The 17,415-nt window shown below is 28.6% G+C and overlaps 1 protein-coding gene across 1 annotated transcript in view; it reads right to left on the reverse strand.

Moving 5' to 3' along the window:
- Positions 1–8,175: 8,175 nt before the first annotated feature.
- LOC111634019 (dual 3',5'-cyclic-AMP and -GMP phosphodiesterase 11A-like) overlaps positions 8,176–17,415 on the reverse strand; it is a 31,981-nt gene continuing 22,741 nt past the window's right edge. Inside the window, exons 2-21 of the mRNA XM_023378701.1 lie at positions 15,321–16,297; positions 15,090–15,254; positions 14,896–14,985; positions 13,256–13,399; positions 12,810–12,877; positions 12,108–12,210; positions 11,970–12,045; positions 10,904–10,971; positions 10,741–10,833; positions 10,607–10,657; positions 10,384–10,530; positions 10,203–10,310; positions 10,059–10,129; positions 9,998–10,027; positions 9,833–9,923; positions 9,654–9,754; positions 9,436–9,577; positions 9,287–9,361; positions 9,096–9,179; positions 8,176–9,027 (exon numbers count right to left, since the gene is read on the reverse strand). Coding sequence (XP_023234469.1) covers positions 8,869–9,027; positions 9,096–9,179; positions 9,287–9,361; positions 9,436–9,577; positions 9,654–9,754; positions 9,833–9,923; positions 9,998–10,027; positions 10,059–10,129; positions 10,203–10,310; positions 10,384–10,530; positions 10,607–10,657; positions 10,741–10,833; positions 10,904–10,971; positions 11,970–12,045; positions 12,108–12,210; positions 12,810–12,877; positions 13,256–13,399; positions 14,896–14,985; positions 15,090–15,254; positions 15,321–16,130 — 2,676 coding nt within the window. The 5' untranslated portion in view covers positions 16,131–16,297 and the 3' untranslated portion in view covers positions 8,176–8,868. The remainder of the gene's footprint in view (positions 9,028–9,095; positions 9,180–9,286; positions 9,362–9,435; positions 9,578–9,653; positions 9,755–9,832; positions 9,924–9,997; positions 10,028–10,058; positions 10,130–10,202; positions 10,311–10,383; positions 10,531–10,606; positions 10,658–10,740; positions 10,834–10,903; positions 10,972–11,969; positions 12,046–12,107; positions 12,211–12,809; positions 12,878–13,255; positions 13,400–14,895; positions 14,986–15,089; positions 15,255–15,320; positions 16,298–17,415) is intronic.

The following is a 17,415-nucleotide window of genomic DNA, read 5'->3' on the forward strand; positions in this document are numbered from 1 at the left end:
TCTTTTTAACTCCACAAAGTTTAACTGCAAACAATAATGATTCATCTTCTAACTGATGACACTAGTATACACCTGAGATCTTGATGTGATCCTGTAAACTCTAGACTAATAAAACGATTTCTCAGATAATATATATATATATATATATATCTGTCTGTTTGTCTGTTCAAATATCATGTGACAACACCTGAGTTATTTTCAGGTTATAATAGGTGTTCAATTTGAAAACTGCATCACAATAACTATCGCAATTATAAGTAGAGCATTTATATACACAACTTTATAAACGAAATGATCAATTTATCGATCTCATAAACACGTGAAGAATGTTCATAAGTAACACTTCATTCAATATTACACAGAAAATATTTGTATAAAGACATCGATAAGTCTTTTTTTGTGATGTCAAGATAGCGTATGATCTGCTTTTTTTTATTGATCGATAAATCAAGAAGAATGGAAATATAATATAACATCACAGAGCATTTAGAATGAATGATAACCATAGTTTATTATATCTGAAAATAAATAAATAAATAATTCCATTTTATACTAGCCCCCCTCGCTATTTTTGATAAGCGATTCACGCTTTAAACACCTAATATCTTAATAAATAATGTTATTTAAATGTAACTTTATAAATGTACAGTTGTTACATTCGTTAAATATTAAAAAATAATAAGAATTTTTCCAAGAAAAATTGCTATATTTTAACTTGTTAAACATTTATATGTTTTAAAATTATTTTTAAATTACTTACTGATACAAGGAACGTGACTTATCGCTTTTATAAGTAAGATACATCCCAACTAAAAAGATTAAGATAATACANCATTGAAATAAAATATTAAAAAAACAATGCAAAAATAAAATATTTTTATTTCAATTCCTGTTATTAATGTATATTATTCATCTATTGTACTCTTTTTGTCTTCCACTCGAAGAGTTGCATTTGATGGATATTTGTTTTCCAATAGATTTGTTTTCTTGTTACTATTAGATTCCGATTTGTTCAGTTTTTGATGTATCCTGTCCCAGATTACTCTGGATCTCTTTCACCCTTCAACGCTTTCAATCTTCTATTGAATTATAATCTTTTAAGATTTCCAAGTTTTCTCTTTATTTTCTTGTCTAATAAGTTTGTTTCCATCTACCATGTTCTATTAAATTGATTATTCTTCCATCTTTTAAGTCTACACTTCAAAAGTTTCTATCCTCCATACAATCTTGAGAACAAATCTATGGCACTTGACCTGAAGAAGAAATGTCCTCGAGAAAGATAAATTTTGCCTGCTTATTCTGATTATTCGATTAACTTCGATTACTTGTTATGATTTGAAAATCACATTGGTTGTTTTAACTCCGATCTCGTAATCATAAAAGGCTTCTATGATAATCCATTCATAGTGTAGAATGAATAAGAGTAGAGACACTTCGCAGCCTTCTCACTTCTATCGTAATCAATACTTAATCGACTTCTCCTCGATATTGTGTAGATAATATAAATTAGCCGTACAATACATTATATGGATCGTATCCTACCTTATTATCATTATACTAATTAAGTTTAACTTATAAATTTACAAAATAATCCACGTATTTGACTAAAAAACACGAGAATTATCTATCTATACTGAAAAATAGACATAAATACATAAAAAGATTTGGATTTTATATAAACAATTCTCAGTTCAGTCGGATAGAAAACAAATTTTGGTTCATATCATTTGTAATTTCATCCATTCAATGCTTCTAATCTTAATTCATTCACGTATACATTTGCAACGACTCTATGTATTTGACTTTATCACAATTTACCTAATACTTACTCCTCTTTGAATTACATTACTCGTTCGTTGCCATCCTCGAATATTTTTAGGAATTTATATTATCTTTGTTTACTATGACACTTTCCAACAACATATTTATTGAACTTTTGGATCTAAAGTTCAATGACTCGTTTATCATGAACTGAAATAAATTTAATGTCTTTATTGTTGTGTTTTTATTTATAGTTGAAAAAATAAAAAAAGTATATTATTATAAAATGGCAAAAAGCTTAATTTTGAGGGTATTGATGGGTTTTAGAAAACTTTATAAATTCTAATAACGAGTAAAATCGTCATTAATTCCGACCCTACTCGAGATATGACACACAATCCTCTTTATCTCCCCATCCCATCGACTTTTAACCACCAAACTTTAACAGCATCAATCCCTTTAATATAAAAACCTCCCTACAAAATTTCAGAAATTTTGCCTGAAGAAATATTTAAATTTTTTACTTATTTATAATCATTTATTTGTGCCCAACGCTCTTAAATTATAGCCTACATAATGATAAGCTACATGTGGACAATCTTATTTAAGTTGGAGACATGAACAGTTATTAATAATTAATAATTAATAATCGAGATATCGTGTATGCTGTGAATGCTTAAGATAAGAATAAAATTTACAACAGAAATCCTCAAGAGAAAAAACGATTTCATGATGTATGAGGCTCAGTGGGAACAACTCTTGTTATTAATGTGGAAGAGTGGGCACATTAGAATAAAGAGATGACCCGAATGAGGGAGTCATTCATATAAAGTATATGATGATAATCATTTATTGTATGTCAGAATCAGATGATTTTATCTATATAAATCTAAGTTTAGCTTAGACCAGTGATTCCCAAACTTTTCAAGCCACCATCCTCTTGTTTCTATGAACTTATACCCAACGCTCCCTAACACATTTTTCCTTGTGTGAGAAAACATTGGAAATATTCTTAAAAACTTCTGCAGATCTGGAAACCATTAAATCCTTCTTACCCTTTTAATAGAAGAAAGGGCAAGATTGTCAACTCGGTCCATGATCACTGTTCCATCAGTAGCCAATCTCACCGTTCGATTTGGGAGCCACTGGATTCCCATCTGTCTGCCGATTAAGAAACAACTCAAAGAATATCTTTGAGTTGTTTCTTAATCGTCAGACAGATATGTAAACAATACTATAAAACTATTTATATAAGGAGTGAGTTAGTTTGTCGGCATCCTTGTCTTCAGTTTGTTTCTCCGACACAAACATGATTCTTCCATCACTAACAAGTTAGTGTAGTTTCGAACTTTTGGTTGATCAGACCATCTAACTTTAAGAGAGCAAACTCATGTATATATCAATACTTTATATGATATCGATTTTATATTTCATAAACAAACGAATTATTTTGATGACTAAAGTAGCATATCTTATATTCATAAGAGATATGGTGCTATTTTAACACATCTAAAAGTCTCTACTCGCAATTAAAACAAGTAATAATAAAATAGAAGGAAACAAATGACAGAAATAAGTCAAAAACTCATAAATTTTCCCTTTAAAATTGGGGCAGTTATCATCAGTCCAAATGGACTTTACCATAATCAATATATATATAATAAAGGTAAGTGTACAATGTGTGTGCCGCTAAAACTCAAAAACGAGTCCCGGCACGATAAAGGGAGTTATATGGTGTGGTAGCTCTCTAGAAATTATAGAACATTCGAGAGTATTCGAGAGCATTCCACAACATCCCAGATCATTGTGGAACATTCCAGAACACTCTCGAATGTTGTGGAATGTTCTGGAACATTATGGACCATTCGAATCCTTTTTTGTGTGGGTGGGACTACACATTGGTGGGGTATATATAAATCAAGATCCGTCGTGGGTTCGAACGTCGGTTTCTTATCCAGTGACGAAGGGAAGAACCGAAAAAGTAGTGCAGCGAGTGAATAAAAGCAAACAGTAAAGTGTGAGTAGTCAAAGTGATACAGTGACTGAATATAAATCGAAAATAAAGTGTGAAAACTGTGTAAAGTGTACTTAGTGTATTTGTTAATAAAATGTTGATTTGATTTATATTTTATACGATGCCCAAACTTAAAAGTGGGAAAGCTCTTGCCAGTTCTGAATTTTCTTTTGAATATTAAAGTTTATATCGTCGACAATATTATTTTTAGTTGTCAAAATTGCCCTTTGAAATAGCCACTCCGAATAATAATAAGAAGCGCAGAGCCCAAACGGTTAGGAGTTGAAGGTTGAAATTTGGTACACAGTTAGGGTACGTCATGAGAACGTACACTAAAAAAGGATTTTTCGAAATTCCCCCCCGCGGGAGAGAAGGACAAGATTAAGGCTTCACATGAAGAACTCGGTTTCTATTATACTATTTTAGATGCGGTTTTTTGAGTTTTTGATTACGTTTTAATAGGGTACGTCACGAGAATGTACACTAAGAAGGGATTTTTCGAAATTCCCTTTCCATTGTTAACAATGGAAGTGGTTAAGTAACAATTGAAGTGTTAAGAGAAAGCGACATGCAAGATTTACAGGCGCAGATGTGGTTTTTTGCGTTTTTGAGGAAAATCGAACATATTTTTAGACCTATGTAAAATTTCTTTAATTAGTCTGGAAACGGGGGACTTAATTTTTGCATTCTGTGAAAACGGGTAAGATTGGCTATAATGTAATCTTAATCTTAATCTTAAATGTTTTCGAATAGTCGAAAATGTTTTGGAATAGTCGAGGACCGTTATGTGTGAGTAGTGGGGATTACTTTTGGAGACGTGTGACGCACCGTTTTAGTTGATTTTTCATAAGTAAAAGTGTACGAATAACAGAAAAAAAGTAAAAAGTAAAAAGTGAATAGTGAAGTGTAAAAAGTAAAAATAAAAAAAAANTATTTTTATTTCTTTACTTAAAAAACTTATTTATGTCATTATAAAAAGTTATGTTTAGATTTAGATAAAGTTCTTATAACGTTAATTCAAAATGTGATTGATAGTTAAGACAGAAATTTTCAGTATAAAGTCAAAATTTTACTTTAGTAAATAAACAAAATTGCGGGTTAAGTTATATAACGGAATAAATCTGTCAACGTAACCCAAGGGTGCAATATCAAATAAGAATTTATTGAATTTTTCTATTCCCAATGCTTTCAAGCATATATTAAGTGAGTTTATTAGAATTTCTTCTTCAAGTAACTTAGTAAATTAAAAAAAAAAAAAAAATACAAATGTTTCACGTATGAAAGATGCTAATAAACAAAAAATTCAAAGTAAAAATTGCGATAAATTAAGGACATATCTCATAGAAATTTACCGTGTAATGTATCCTAAATTTATCAAATTATATTATAGATGTAATTAGGGTAGGGTAGGCTAATTAAACAGATATTAAAAGGGGGCCAAAATACAGTAGCTGTAGAGGTAGCCACTATTGATATAGATGAAGAGTAAATCCTTGACTATTGTATAAGTGTGTTCGTAATATACAAATCTTTCTCCAATCCTATTTAATTTTTTTCCTAATTTATAAAGGTAAGGAGCCGAGGCCCCTGCGGTTTCCTAGTTACGCTACTGGTATTAGAAATGCAATCTAAACTATATAATAACACAAATAGCCAGCAGAAAAATATAAAAATTAAGAAATAAAACACAAGGACATGTCTATTTAAATGGATATATTTACAGTTTTGTTTGCTTTTTTATATTAAAATTAAATAATTAACTGCACTTAAATTGCTGATAAAAAACATCTGCATGTTATATTTATAGCTTATTTATATTATATTATTTTAAAGAAAACTTTTAATAATATAAAATAAAACACTATATAAAATTAAAAATGAACAAAATTACCTCCATGCCTTTATAAGCAGAACAACGAATTAACTGTTAATGTCATTATTCATTTGTTTTGTTGTCAATAAACTTTATTACAGAACATTTATCATGTATTTAATACATAAACTCTTCACATAATCATCTTATTTGAATTCCACGCCATTGTTAAATCAAGCTTTTATCCTTCCATCATCCCAGCTTTGTACTTCATAAATGGCATTTAAAACGTTAATTCTACTCTCTCAGAAAAGTTAAATAAAGATTTATAAAATTGATAACTCTAATTTCTATAGAAAATTTGAAAATTGAACAGTATATTTTAATAATTTCTTCGCATCTAAATATAATTTATTAATACAAAACGAAGAGGATAAGCATTTTATTAGCACATTTCCTAATCAGAAATGTTGTCAGAAATTCTGGGTTTTCTTCACGTATCTAACACTTAAATACGGCCCAATTTCTCATAGAAAGTTCCTCCTGAAGTACCCCCTTTTAGGGATTGCCCATGTGTTGAGCAGTCTTATTCCATCAATACGTTTAAATCCATTCTCTCGTCTTCGATAATTAGAGAATTAGAATGTTGTAACATTTAAAAAATAAAGTTATTTCATAAGACAAGACACTTAATTAATTTCCTAAACAAATTATCAGTTTTAAAATCTAAATCAAACGACATAACAATACATTAATAGTCCATTACAAAAGTAGTATAGGCTCTTCTTCAATTATTATTACATTCCATACGTTTGAACAATTTATTTGCCTTAAAAATATCTAAATGTTTACAGTTATACAAGGTTTATTAATTTTAATACATAACTTTTTTTTTATAATATTTAAAATTTGTATTTAAATTTATATAAAATTTAACATATTTCTTTCGTTCTCTTATCCATAACTACAATTTAAATCCTACTAAAATCGATCCAGGACTTAAAATATTTCAGAAAAATCCCACAGAATGCATGAAAGAAAAGTAAAGATTTCTTTCCTCTATAAATACTTCCTTTTTTATTAATACTTCAAAAATACAAACAGGGTGGATCTTATAAACGGTATAATATATTGTAATACCTTTTAATTAAAAAAAATAAAAGCTGTTCATTGTAAAGATTAAAAAATTCATTAAAAATTTACTTCATAATGTTTTAAATTACGTATACTTTAAAAAAAATACATAAATTTTTTCAAGTAGATTGCGAATTTAATCAAAAAAAACAATAGAGTGTTAATTAAATTTGTTCAAGCATACAATTAATACATTACATAAAATATTAATTTCTGAATAGAAAATAAAATATAAATAAATAAATTATTGTATTCTTTCTATAATACACAATAATCTTAGCAAACTAATACATTTTTCGTGTTAATCTCTCATTATTTTAGAGAAAGCAAACTTTATTAAATGAAACAATAACTTTTGATTAAATAATATATTAGCAAATAAATATAAACTTATTTAGTTATTATATATATATATGCATGGATTTTCCATTATACGAATAGAATTTTAACAAATCCCAATGACTTTAACTGAAGTTTAAATTAGAAATAATGAGAAAGTTTCCTTCACGCTAAATTGAGAGTTGTAGTAATTTCTAAAGGCATAATTAAGAATTTCTTGTGAATAAATACATTCTAAATACATCTGTTATGTCTAAATAATTGATTGAACGATCTTTTACGCCATTTTACTCATAACTATAACTAAGTAATTATTAATCTGAAAAAGGGGTGAGTATTATACGCAGGTAAATACAGTATATTCTTTTATACATCATTGAAAATCTCATAAGATGACAGTTTTATGTACTTATTTTTATTTCTTTACTTAAAAAACTTATTTATGTCATTATAAAAAGTTATGTTTAGATTTAGATAAAGTTCTTATAACGTTAATTCAAAATGTGATTGATAGTTAAGACAGAAATTTTCAGTATAAAGTCAAAATTTTACTTTAGTAAATAAACAAAATTGCGGGTTAAGTTATATAACGGAATAAATCTGTCAACGTAACCCAAGGGTGCAATATCAAATAAGAATTTATTGAATTTTTCTATTCCCAATGCTTTCAAGCATATATTAAGTGAGTTTATTAGAATTTCTTCTTCAAGTAACTTAGTAAATTAAAAAAAAAAAAAAAATACAAATGTTTCACGTATGAAAGATGCTAATAAACAAAAAATTCAAAGTAAAAATTGCGATAAATTAAGGACATATCGCATAGAAATTTACCGTGTAATGTATCCTAAATTTATCAAATTATATTATAGATGTAATTAGGGTAGGGTAGGCTAATTAAACAGATATTAAAAGGGGGCCAAAATACAGTAGCTGTAGAGGTAGCCACTATTGATATAGATGAAGAGTAAATCCTTGACTATTGTATAAGTGTGTTCGTAATATACAAATCTTTCTCCAATCCTATTTAATTTTTTTCCTAATTTATAAAGGTAAGGAGCCGAGGCCCCTGAGCTTTCCTAGNATATTTAAATATCGAAGAGTTATTTTTAAAAATATTTTAAAGGAAATATATATTATTTCTTAATACAAAACTCCTCCATCTTGTGCTATTTTATACTTTACTGTTGCATCACCTTCACAAGACTTCTGCAGAATATTTACATAAGATTTATGCAACATGTAAATAATGTATTAGCTTGGGGTATACAAAAAGCATGAGATAAATGTCATTGCTGCGATTATAATTATCTGAAAAAATTAATTAAAATCCATTTTATCTCTCTATTTATTTACATGACTTTTATGGTTAACTATTTAAGTATATAGGCGTATATACCGCTTATTTAGGTATAAGATATATAAAACAACCTATATTATGCGTTATATAGCGTATTCATTGTCGTTAATGATGCATTGGGCGTATTATAATTCTAGATAATATGGAAAAAAAATCTTATTCTGTTGTTTAAAATAGCGTAGTAATAAAACGCTTTGGTAGCATTATTAGTAAAAGAATTAATTACAATATTTGATTAGATATAATGTATTAATATAGAACATTCTTTTTCGTATAATATTTATTACTAGGAATACTCATTGCTTTGAAATGTCTTCTTCTTGCATCATGCAAGGCACGCATAGGCTTACTGGCAATTTTATTTTATTTTTTTCTTCCTCGTAGTCCCGTATTTTCCTCAGCTATTTACATAAAACAACACCAACTGAGGTACGGAGACGACCATCTTTGTCATACACCTGTCTCTTTTATATACACCTCAGAAGTCCCATTTGTTAATTTCGGTCTAGATTCTGAGATATTCTGTGCCGCTATAGCTGCCCACATTTCTCTATTGGCAACTGCTCCATCCACCATTTCCATAAATCTTGGATTAATTTTAGATAATGCCTGAGAAAAATACATAAAATCGTATGAAAAACAAACGGACGACAATAAAATTTAAAAAAAGTAATTACCCTGTATAATGGTAAACATATTGTATCTATCCAACGATATTGCAGTTGAGGAAGTTCGTGTTTCTTTTCACGATCCATTAATGCCTAATAATTTAAATTATATATTATTTATTTCTACTCGTGTAAAAGAAACTATACTTTATAATTTATTAGATTTTTATACATTGAAAGAAATTTATTTTATATCTTACCTGTGGTTGTATTTTCAGCTGCATCTTCTCTTTATCTCCTTGATCAAAAAACTCGCTCGTAACAAGTTCAGCTATCTTAAAAAAGGGACATAAAATAAAGTTATTTTCGGATATAAAAACTTCTTTTATACTTAAAAAATTACATTTACCTTGTACTGAACTTGCCAGGGTTTTGTACTAGCAGCTAAATCGCAAGCAGTCATTAACATGTTTCTTACAAGTGCTCTATGATCCTCATCGGACCAATCAAACTCACAATTATCAACCAAAGAAAAGAATTTAGTTCTGGACCTGTTCAAGAAGAATTATCACTAGAACTGTTATAAGTATAATTAAATTATTAGCTTATATTTATACATTTACTCACTGAAAATAAGTTGATAAATCGGTTGCTAAAATTGCTTGTTTTAATATATTCATAACGATGCTATATTTTTCGGATGATAAAGAAGAAAATATATTTTTGTTCTGAAAAAAATATACGTATATTTTTAAAAAATATATGAAATTATAAAAATGTTTTTGAATTTCGTAAATTATCTTTACCTGGCTAGTTAATATCATGACAGCGTGATTAAAATGATGATGCTCCATCGTTCCTTTATTACCATATAATAATGCTAAAGCTGAGCCACTTCTGTATGGTATAAAATATATTTTATAAAGTATAATTTTATAAAAATATCATTTTTAATTCATATTATCACATACTTTTCTTGGAAAGAATTGTTTGTACCCAAAAGAAATTTTTAATATTTAATGAATAAATTGATCATGGCAAAGACATCCTACAATCATTCCCAACATTTCAAAATCAGAGAAAATAGTTTTGAGATTGCATTTCTGCCAAATAGATATATTTTAATTAATTTTTTAAAAATAATTAATATAGATTTACTTAAATATAATTACTTACAGTAAATATTGCAAACATAACTTGGCATACGTTGAAAGCGTGACGCCAATTATGATATGGCAAGTTTCGATAGTTCTTCCTCACGGTACATAGAAACATACACAACGCCTAAAACATAATGTAAATATATAAATTACACTTATAAATGTTTATTCAATGCGTAGATAATATAAAGTTTTACCTCATAATCTATATTAAACCTAGAAATTAATCCTAATTCTGAGAAAATTCGTATAGATGCTAAAATCATTTGTTCAGAATTTAAAGAAAAGTCATCAAATTTTAAACTGTTCAAATTTAATTCTTCCATTTCTGGTATCGTTGTAGCCTTTAAAATAAAATACTTTTATGTAAAATTTATAAAATAAATTAAAAACACAGCGTATTTAATTGATTTTGATTACCAAAATTTTATTCACATCGTCTTGACAAGCTGTAGCATGATATGAAATCACCTGAGAATAAATTGTATATTAAAACGTAAAAGTCAAGTCTGTAATTAAATTATCAATTTTAACATGTATATTATAGATTTTACCTCGAATGCTACTTTTTGCCTCGCCATAGCTCTATCCAGTTCGCTGTACATAAGTGTATTGTTGATACCCAAACCACAGAATAACGTGAAAGCCTGAAAATGAATAATGTACAGTACAGTATATATAAACGTATAATAATAGAATTAATAATGTTAATTTTACCTCAAATAATTGTTCATCGTAATCGTCAAAAGGCATTCCATCTGATCTGTTGATAATTGTTGATACACCTGCAAACACAATGTAATTTTGAAGCAATTATCGTTATTAACAAGAAGTTCAAATTTCAACCAATAACCGTTAAGACAAACACATCTCCAACCAATAGCCGTTAAGACAAACACATCTCCAACCAATAGCTGTTAAGACAAGCACATCTCCACCAATAGCCGTTAAGACAAACACATCTTCCACCAATAGCCGTTAGCTCCAATCAATTTAAATTAAAAATAAATATATGTACGTACAGTACGTACCATATTGTGATATGTATTATTAGAGAATAAAATAATTTAATTAGTAATTATGGCATTTGCGTTATTAAAGCGAACGTGAAGTATAAATCAAATGTGATAAATATGAGGGGGAAAAGTTAAATAATTCCAATTGAAACGATGAAGAAACGTAATCGTGTGGTCTATCGATCGAACGTAGTCGTAACCAATCGGAAATATTCAGAAAATTTGAATTTTATAGCCAAAATAAATAAAAAAGTAAAGTACACGCTGACTGACAGACTTACAAACAGAAAATGGTAATCGATTTTTTTCAAAAGCGCTTAAAAATTGAATGTAGACGGCACAAATCCCCCGTTGTAAGAGTGAAAATAGAAAAGAAATCGAACGTATAAAATCATTTTCGACATTTCTGATCGAAAGATGCTTCGATTCGAACCGATCAAAGTAGAAAAAGCCCTTCTATTTTTATAGAGTAAGAGGTAAAATTCTATTCGAGTTTAGAATTTCTCTCAAAACAAAGAATTTTATTATCTTAAGAAATAAAACAAAAGTATAAGAAGTATTCTGCTTTTACTCTCCTCTGAGAGGTATTTTTAAAGTAAATCTAAAAGAATGTTACAATATCTCGTATAAATTTTCAAAAATTTATACGAGATATGGCTTATAAACTCCACTAAATTCGACTAAAAATTTCAAATATTTTTATATGCTTATAAACATTACATATATTCAATTGAAAGTATAATAGCATACCTCATAATTAACCTTACCTATTATTTTATTTTCTCTGTTTCTAATTGGCATGCACAATAGCGAACTAATATGTCTTCCTGCAGTTTGCTGAACCTTTAAAATATTAATATTAATAAAATAATTTTATTAAATTAATTATATATCAATAGACTTACTTCAGGTGGATCTGTTAAGTTTAATACTTCCCCCGACAAAGCTACACGTTCGGCAATTTTTAAAAGTCCAGATGATGTCTGCAATTCTGGCCATCTTTTGGATCTTGATGAAGAAATTTTAACACATACATAATTAACTTATATGCATTTACTTATATAAACTGGTTCGAACTAAGTTCTGAATTAATAATCAATTAAGTATAAGATCTTCTACTCATTAAAATGCATCAATCTAATCGGAAATTGGAAGAGACGAGCAAATATCGACCTATATAAATATATTACTTCCCGAAATATCTATAATTAAGTCTCCACGTTTATGTCATATCCTTAAAATGTTTATCAGAAATCCATTTACTATCGATCGTTTATACTAAGAAATTGCATTTACCCAAAAGAAATTTTTAATATTTAATGAATAAATTATTGAAAATGAACCTGGAAAATATAAATCTATCTAAAATTCAAGTGTAGAAGAGATAGAAAAGTCTTCACAATGATCCTGTAACACTACAGGGAGAACTTTATACCCCTTTATTTTGAGGCTCTTTATCAGCAAAAATTGCCTAAAAATGGCAATTTTTTAAAACAATTTTTGCATATTGAGGCGGAGAAGAGTTTCAAAATAAAGGTGACCTTTATGAGAAGGTGAATTTTATGAGAAGATAATTATCTTCTCATAAAAGTTATTAATAAACTTACCCAAAATTTGTAACGTGATTGCCTTGTGAAGGAGAAGTCAAATCAAATGTTCTTGAAAATTTGACAATCTAAATTATAAATATTATTAAAAATTTATAAATTATATTTATTACACTTAAAACAATAAATATATTTATGATTTATTAAATTTAATTCATTAAAAAATTATTAAAAGAGTATCAAAAGGAAAAAAAAATTTCTAATTAATGTACTGTCAATGCAGTTACAAGCAGGAAGGAAAAAAAAAAACACTATTGATTACAACAGATTCATCATTACTACTTCAAGAATTCTTTATTTTAAATGTTAATGATGCAATTAAACGTTATGTTTTAATTAACTGAAGTTATCTTCGTGCTTTAAGAAGATTCTACTTAATATTTAAAAAAACATTTAATATAATTTTTAATTCTTTTACGATGATTTATTACAGGATATTAACTTACATCATCATCTGTATCTTCTCTTAATAAAAGTACAGCTGCCCTTTCACATTTTAATAACTTTTGTGCCCTTTGCATAATTTTCAATATAACTTTTTCTAAAGACGTTTGCTCTTCAAATAAATCGTGTACCACTTCTAATAAAGACTAAGGAATATTATTTTATAACTTTTTTATTATAAAAGATTTTACTTAAAAACAAATTGATTTATTTAACAATTTATTTTATTTACTTACTCTATTTCTTTCGTACTCCTTCCTAGATAAATCGAATATTTGCGCATTAGTCAATGCAATTCCGCAGAATTGTAGATACGTTTGGAAAAGCTAAAAGAAATAAATCAATTTACACGCACTTAGATCCTTTTTTCTTTTATTCCAAGAAAGACGAAAGTTTTGTTTAAATTTACTCGAAAAATATGCGGTTTTACCTTTTCGTCTTCCTCTACAAACCTATTGCATCCAGACATGGGTGACTTATTAATGACTTGTGCAACCGCGATCACTTCATCATCCGCATTTCTAACGGGCATACATAATAAAGTATTTGTGGAATATCCACGAATTCTATCGACCTCGTCGTCGTATCTTGGATCCTAATGCAACGACCATAAAATTTCAAGTTAAAAATATAACAAAATTGTCGTTAAATCCAAACTTACCTCGGAGGCTTCAATTAAATTAACAGTTTCTCCCGTTTCTGCGACGTATCCGATAATTCCTTTCCCNAAACTTATTTAAATATAATCAATTTACATGTTTTACTTTATTAAATACATTTTAATTAGAGAAATTTAAGAAAAATTTTCAATCGTAAAGAGATTTACGGTACAAAATTCCTGTAATTTATCTGTATTTAATTACAGCAACTACTACAGTCAAACCTGTAAACCACGACCACAACGAACATCAAACGTGGTCGTTGTTTGGAGGTTACGTTGTACTCATTTTTAAAAAGGCCACCGTTTACTTAGAGGTGGCCTTTATTGCAGGTTCCACCGTATAACATGAATATACGTTAACTAGAATTTTTTAAATAAATTTATTAAAATATGCATTCTGAATTAAATTTATCCTTGAAAATCAATGAAATATGCATTAGTATTTACTTCTTGAAATAATTTTTTCATCGAGAATTACAAATTTTTGTAAATAGTTTCCTTTTACTTTTAAGTAAAAAACACCTTCATTAAATGACAGAATATTCGTTTCTTATATAAAAAAATCCATTAAAAATATAAGGTATGAACCTCGGTATCTCCCTACTCCGGCCACCTAAAACCACCAAAATTTAACAGCACCTGTCCGTCTAATACACAAACATACCCGCAAAATTTTAGAAATTTACGACAAAGGGCACAGGAGTTATTGAGCTTCAAAATGGGTAAACGAAATCGTGTTACCCGAACACACACATTAACGCCCATATATACATGAAAAAAATCGAATTTTTTTTTTACATTTTTCGATGTTTGAAGGTCCCCCTGTGTCCAAAAATGTAAAAATCTTAAGATTTTGACCGATCGCCATACTTTCCCTTATATATAACAGCCGGAAAAGTAAAAATCCAGCCATGAGTTGCTTATAAAAGATTTTACTTAAAAACAAATTGATTTATTTAACAATTTATTTTATTTACTTACTCTATTTCTTTCGTACTCCTTCCTAGATAAATCGAATATTTGCGCATTAGTCAATGCAATTCCGCAGAATTGTAGATACGTTTGGAAAAGCTAAAAGAAATAAATCAATTTACACGCACTTAGATCCTTTTTTCTTTTATTCCAAGAAAGACGAAAGTTTTGTTTAAATTTACTCGAAAAATATGCGGTTTTACCTTTTCGTCTTCCTCTACAAACCTATTGCATCCAGACATGGGTGACTTATTAATGACTTGTGCAACCGCGATCACTTCATCATCCGCATTTCTAACGGGCATACATAATAAAGTATTTGTGGAATATCCACGAATTCTATCGACCTCGTCGTCGTATCTTGGATCCTAATGCAACGACCATAAAATTTCAAGTTAAAAATCTAACAAAATTGTCGTTAAATCCAAACTTACCTCGGAGGCTTCAATTAAATTAACAGTTTCTCCCGTTTCTGCGACGTATCCGATAATTCCTTTCCCCCACGGTACTTTAATTTCGCTATCGTCAGTGACACTCGGTAGCAACAAACTGGTCCCGCAATGGACATCGAATACTTTCGAAACCAAGCACTGATGAGATTTGGGTCCTTCGACTAAAAACAGCGATGCCCTATCCGAATCCAACAACACGCATAAATTAACAATAATCTTTTGGCTTAGGCTCTTAACGTCTAAGTCGTGAGCGATTTCTTCAACGATTTCTAGAAAAAATTGCCTTTCGTTTGTGTCTCTTAATTCACGTTTGGATTCCATGCATCTCGACGGTAACCGAGGTAGACGGATTTTAGATTCGATCAGTAGATTTAATATATGAATCGAACGAGAGGGAAGTGATAAAAATTTCCTCATATCCTTCAGGCTATTCCTTCTTGTATGCGTATCAGCACTTTGACTTAGAGGTTCGTTTCTCTTAAAAACAGTCCTGGCTTTCGATCTGGCGAAATCTTGCCTTAGAGCTTTCTTCGAGTTGTTCCTCTTGTTTGCTGCATCACCTCCATCGCTGAAGTATCCAGAATTCTTCTCAACTGGCGAATCTTCCTCGCTGTTATTGAGAGTTGTCGAACCTCTTCTTGAACTGACGTAATCTCTGATTGTTAAGAAACCGTGTGCCATTAACCAGCGATTAATCAGATCAATGTCTGCTTTACGTATAAAATAATCAGCCACGCTTTCTGGATTAGCATCCAGCCAATCTTCCACCTCTGACAGACTTAAATTAGTCATTTTTTATTTATTTATTTATTTTTTCGATTTTCTTCCCTTTTAAACTCGTTGCTACATCTCCAATTTGAAGAAAAACAAATCAAACTAAACAGATGCTAATGAAGCATATCGAAAAATGTAAACGTCAAGAAGTTTTTTTTTCTTTTCTTTAATCCATTTTAATGAATCTGTAAAAATAGAAAATAATAATAATAATAAAATAAATAAATACAATAAATTTTCGTGTCTTTCACTAATTAATTGAGTAATAAAATCGATATTTTTTATAATTTTTTAACAGTTGGAAAATATAATTAATCGACTGTACGACTGTGTTGTTATCAGGAAAAGTATGATGTACAGGGGCAAGACACTACTAATTTGAGGTGGAGAGCATATATTTTAATTGTGTATTAAATTATTATGAATTTAATTAATTTACAATAATTTATGCTTGTTTTTTAATATATAAAATCGCGTTAAGATAGAATAAACTCTTTTTTAAGAATAAACTCATTAGTTTGTGTTTAAGTGCAGCTTGGGATGAATCCTATTCGAAACAGAAGTGAGGAGAAAAGGGTAAAATTCTAAATACATTGTAATCTCCAACCTGTAAAGTTTTCGGAAGCTTTATTTGAATAAAAATACACCAGAATAACCTGCAAATAACGACCATTTTTTAAAAATGTTTTCATTATTCGCGAGTTTAACATCTCTCTCTCTCTCTTCTTTACTATAAGTTTAATATTTTAACGAAATTTTCTGTAAATTTAATAAATTATTCGTACCTTTCATCACAATTAAATATTTAAAAGCAATTATCATAATTGTGGAAGTTTCTGTTACATAGAAGCGAAATGATTAGGTGGAAACACGAATTTATTTTTCATAATAAACCATTCATTTTGCATACGTAAGTAAATTTTACTGAAGAGTAATTATTATAATAGCTTAATTTACTATGAACTTAGAAGCTTTATGGAAGGAAAATTCAATAAACTCATATTTGATATTGCACTCTTGGGTTACATTGACAGATTTATGTCATAGCTCAGCGTTATATAAACCGCAATTTTGGAATGTTGTTTACGTATGAAACTAGAAAAAAATTGATATTTAATACCAAAAAACGTCTACATAAAAAATATTTCAAGTTTTTTAATATTTTGCACTGCCTAACGATTAAAATTAATGTTATTTAAAGACCACCCATAGCAAAAGTGAACAAATTATGCTTATTCTGAGTATTAATTTTAACGAATATAATAAAACGAATAATTTTCTTGCATTTTTCACGAGTAAAATG

The sequence above is a fragment of the Centruroides sculpturatus genome, unplaced genomic scaffold, assembly GCF_000671375.1.
Source record: "Centruroides sculpturatus isolate CEXI.00-Female unplaced genomic scaffold, Cexi_2.0 scaffold54, whole genome shotgun sequence".
NCBI classification, from domain to species: domain Eukaryota; kingdom Metazoa; phylum Arthropoda; class Arachnida; order Scorpiones; family Buthidae; genus Centruroides; species Centruroides sculpturatus.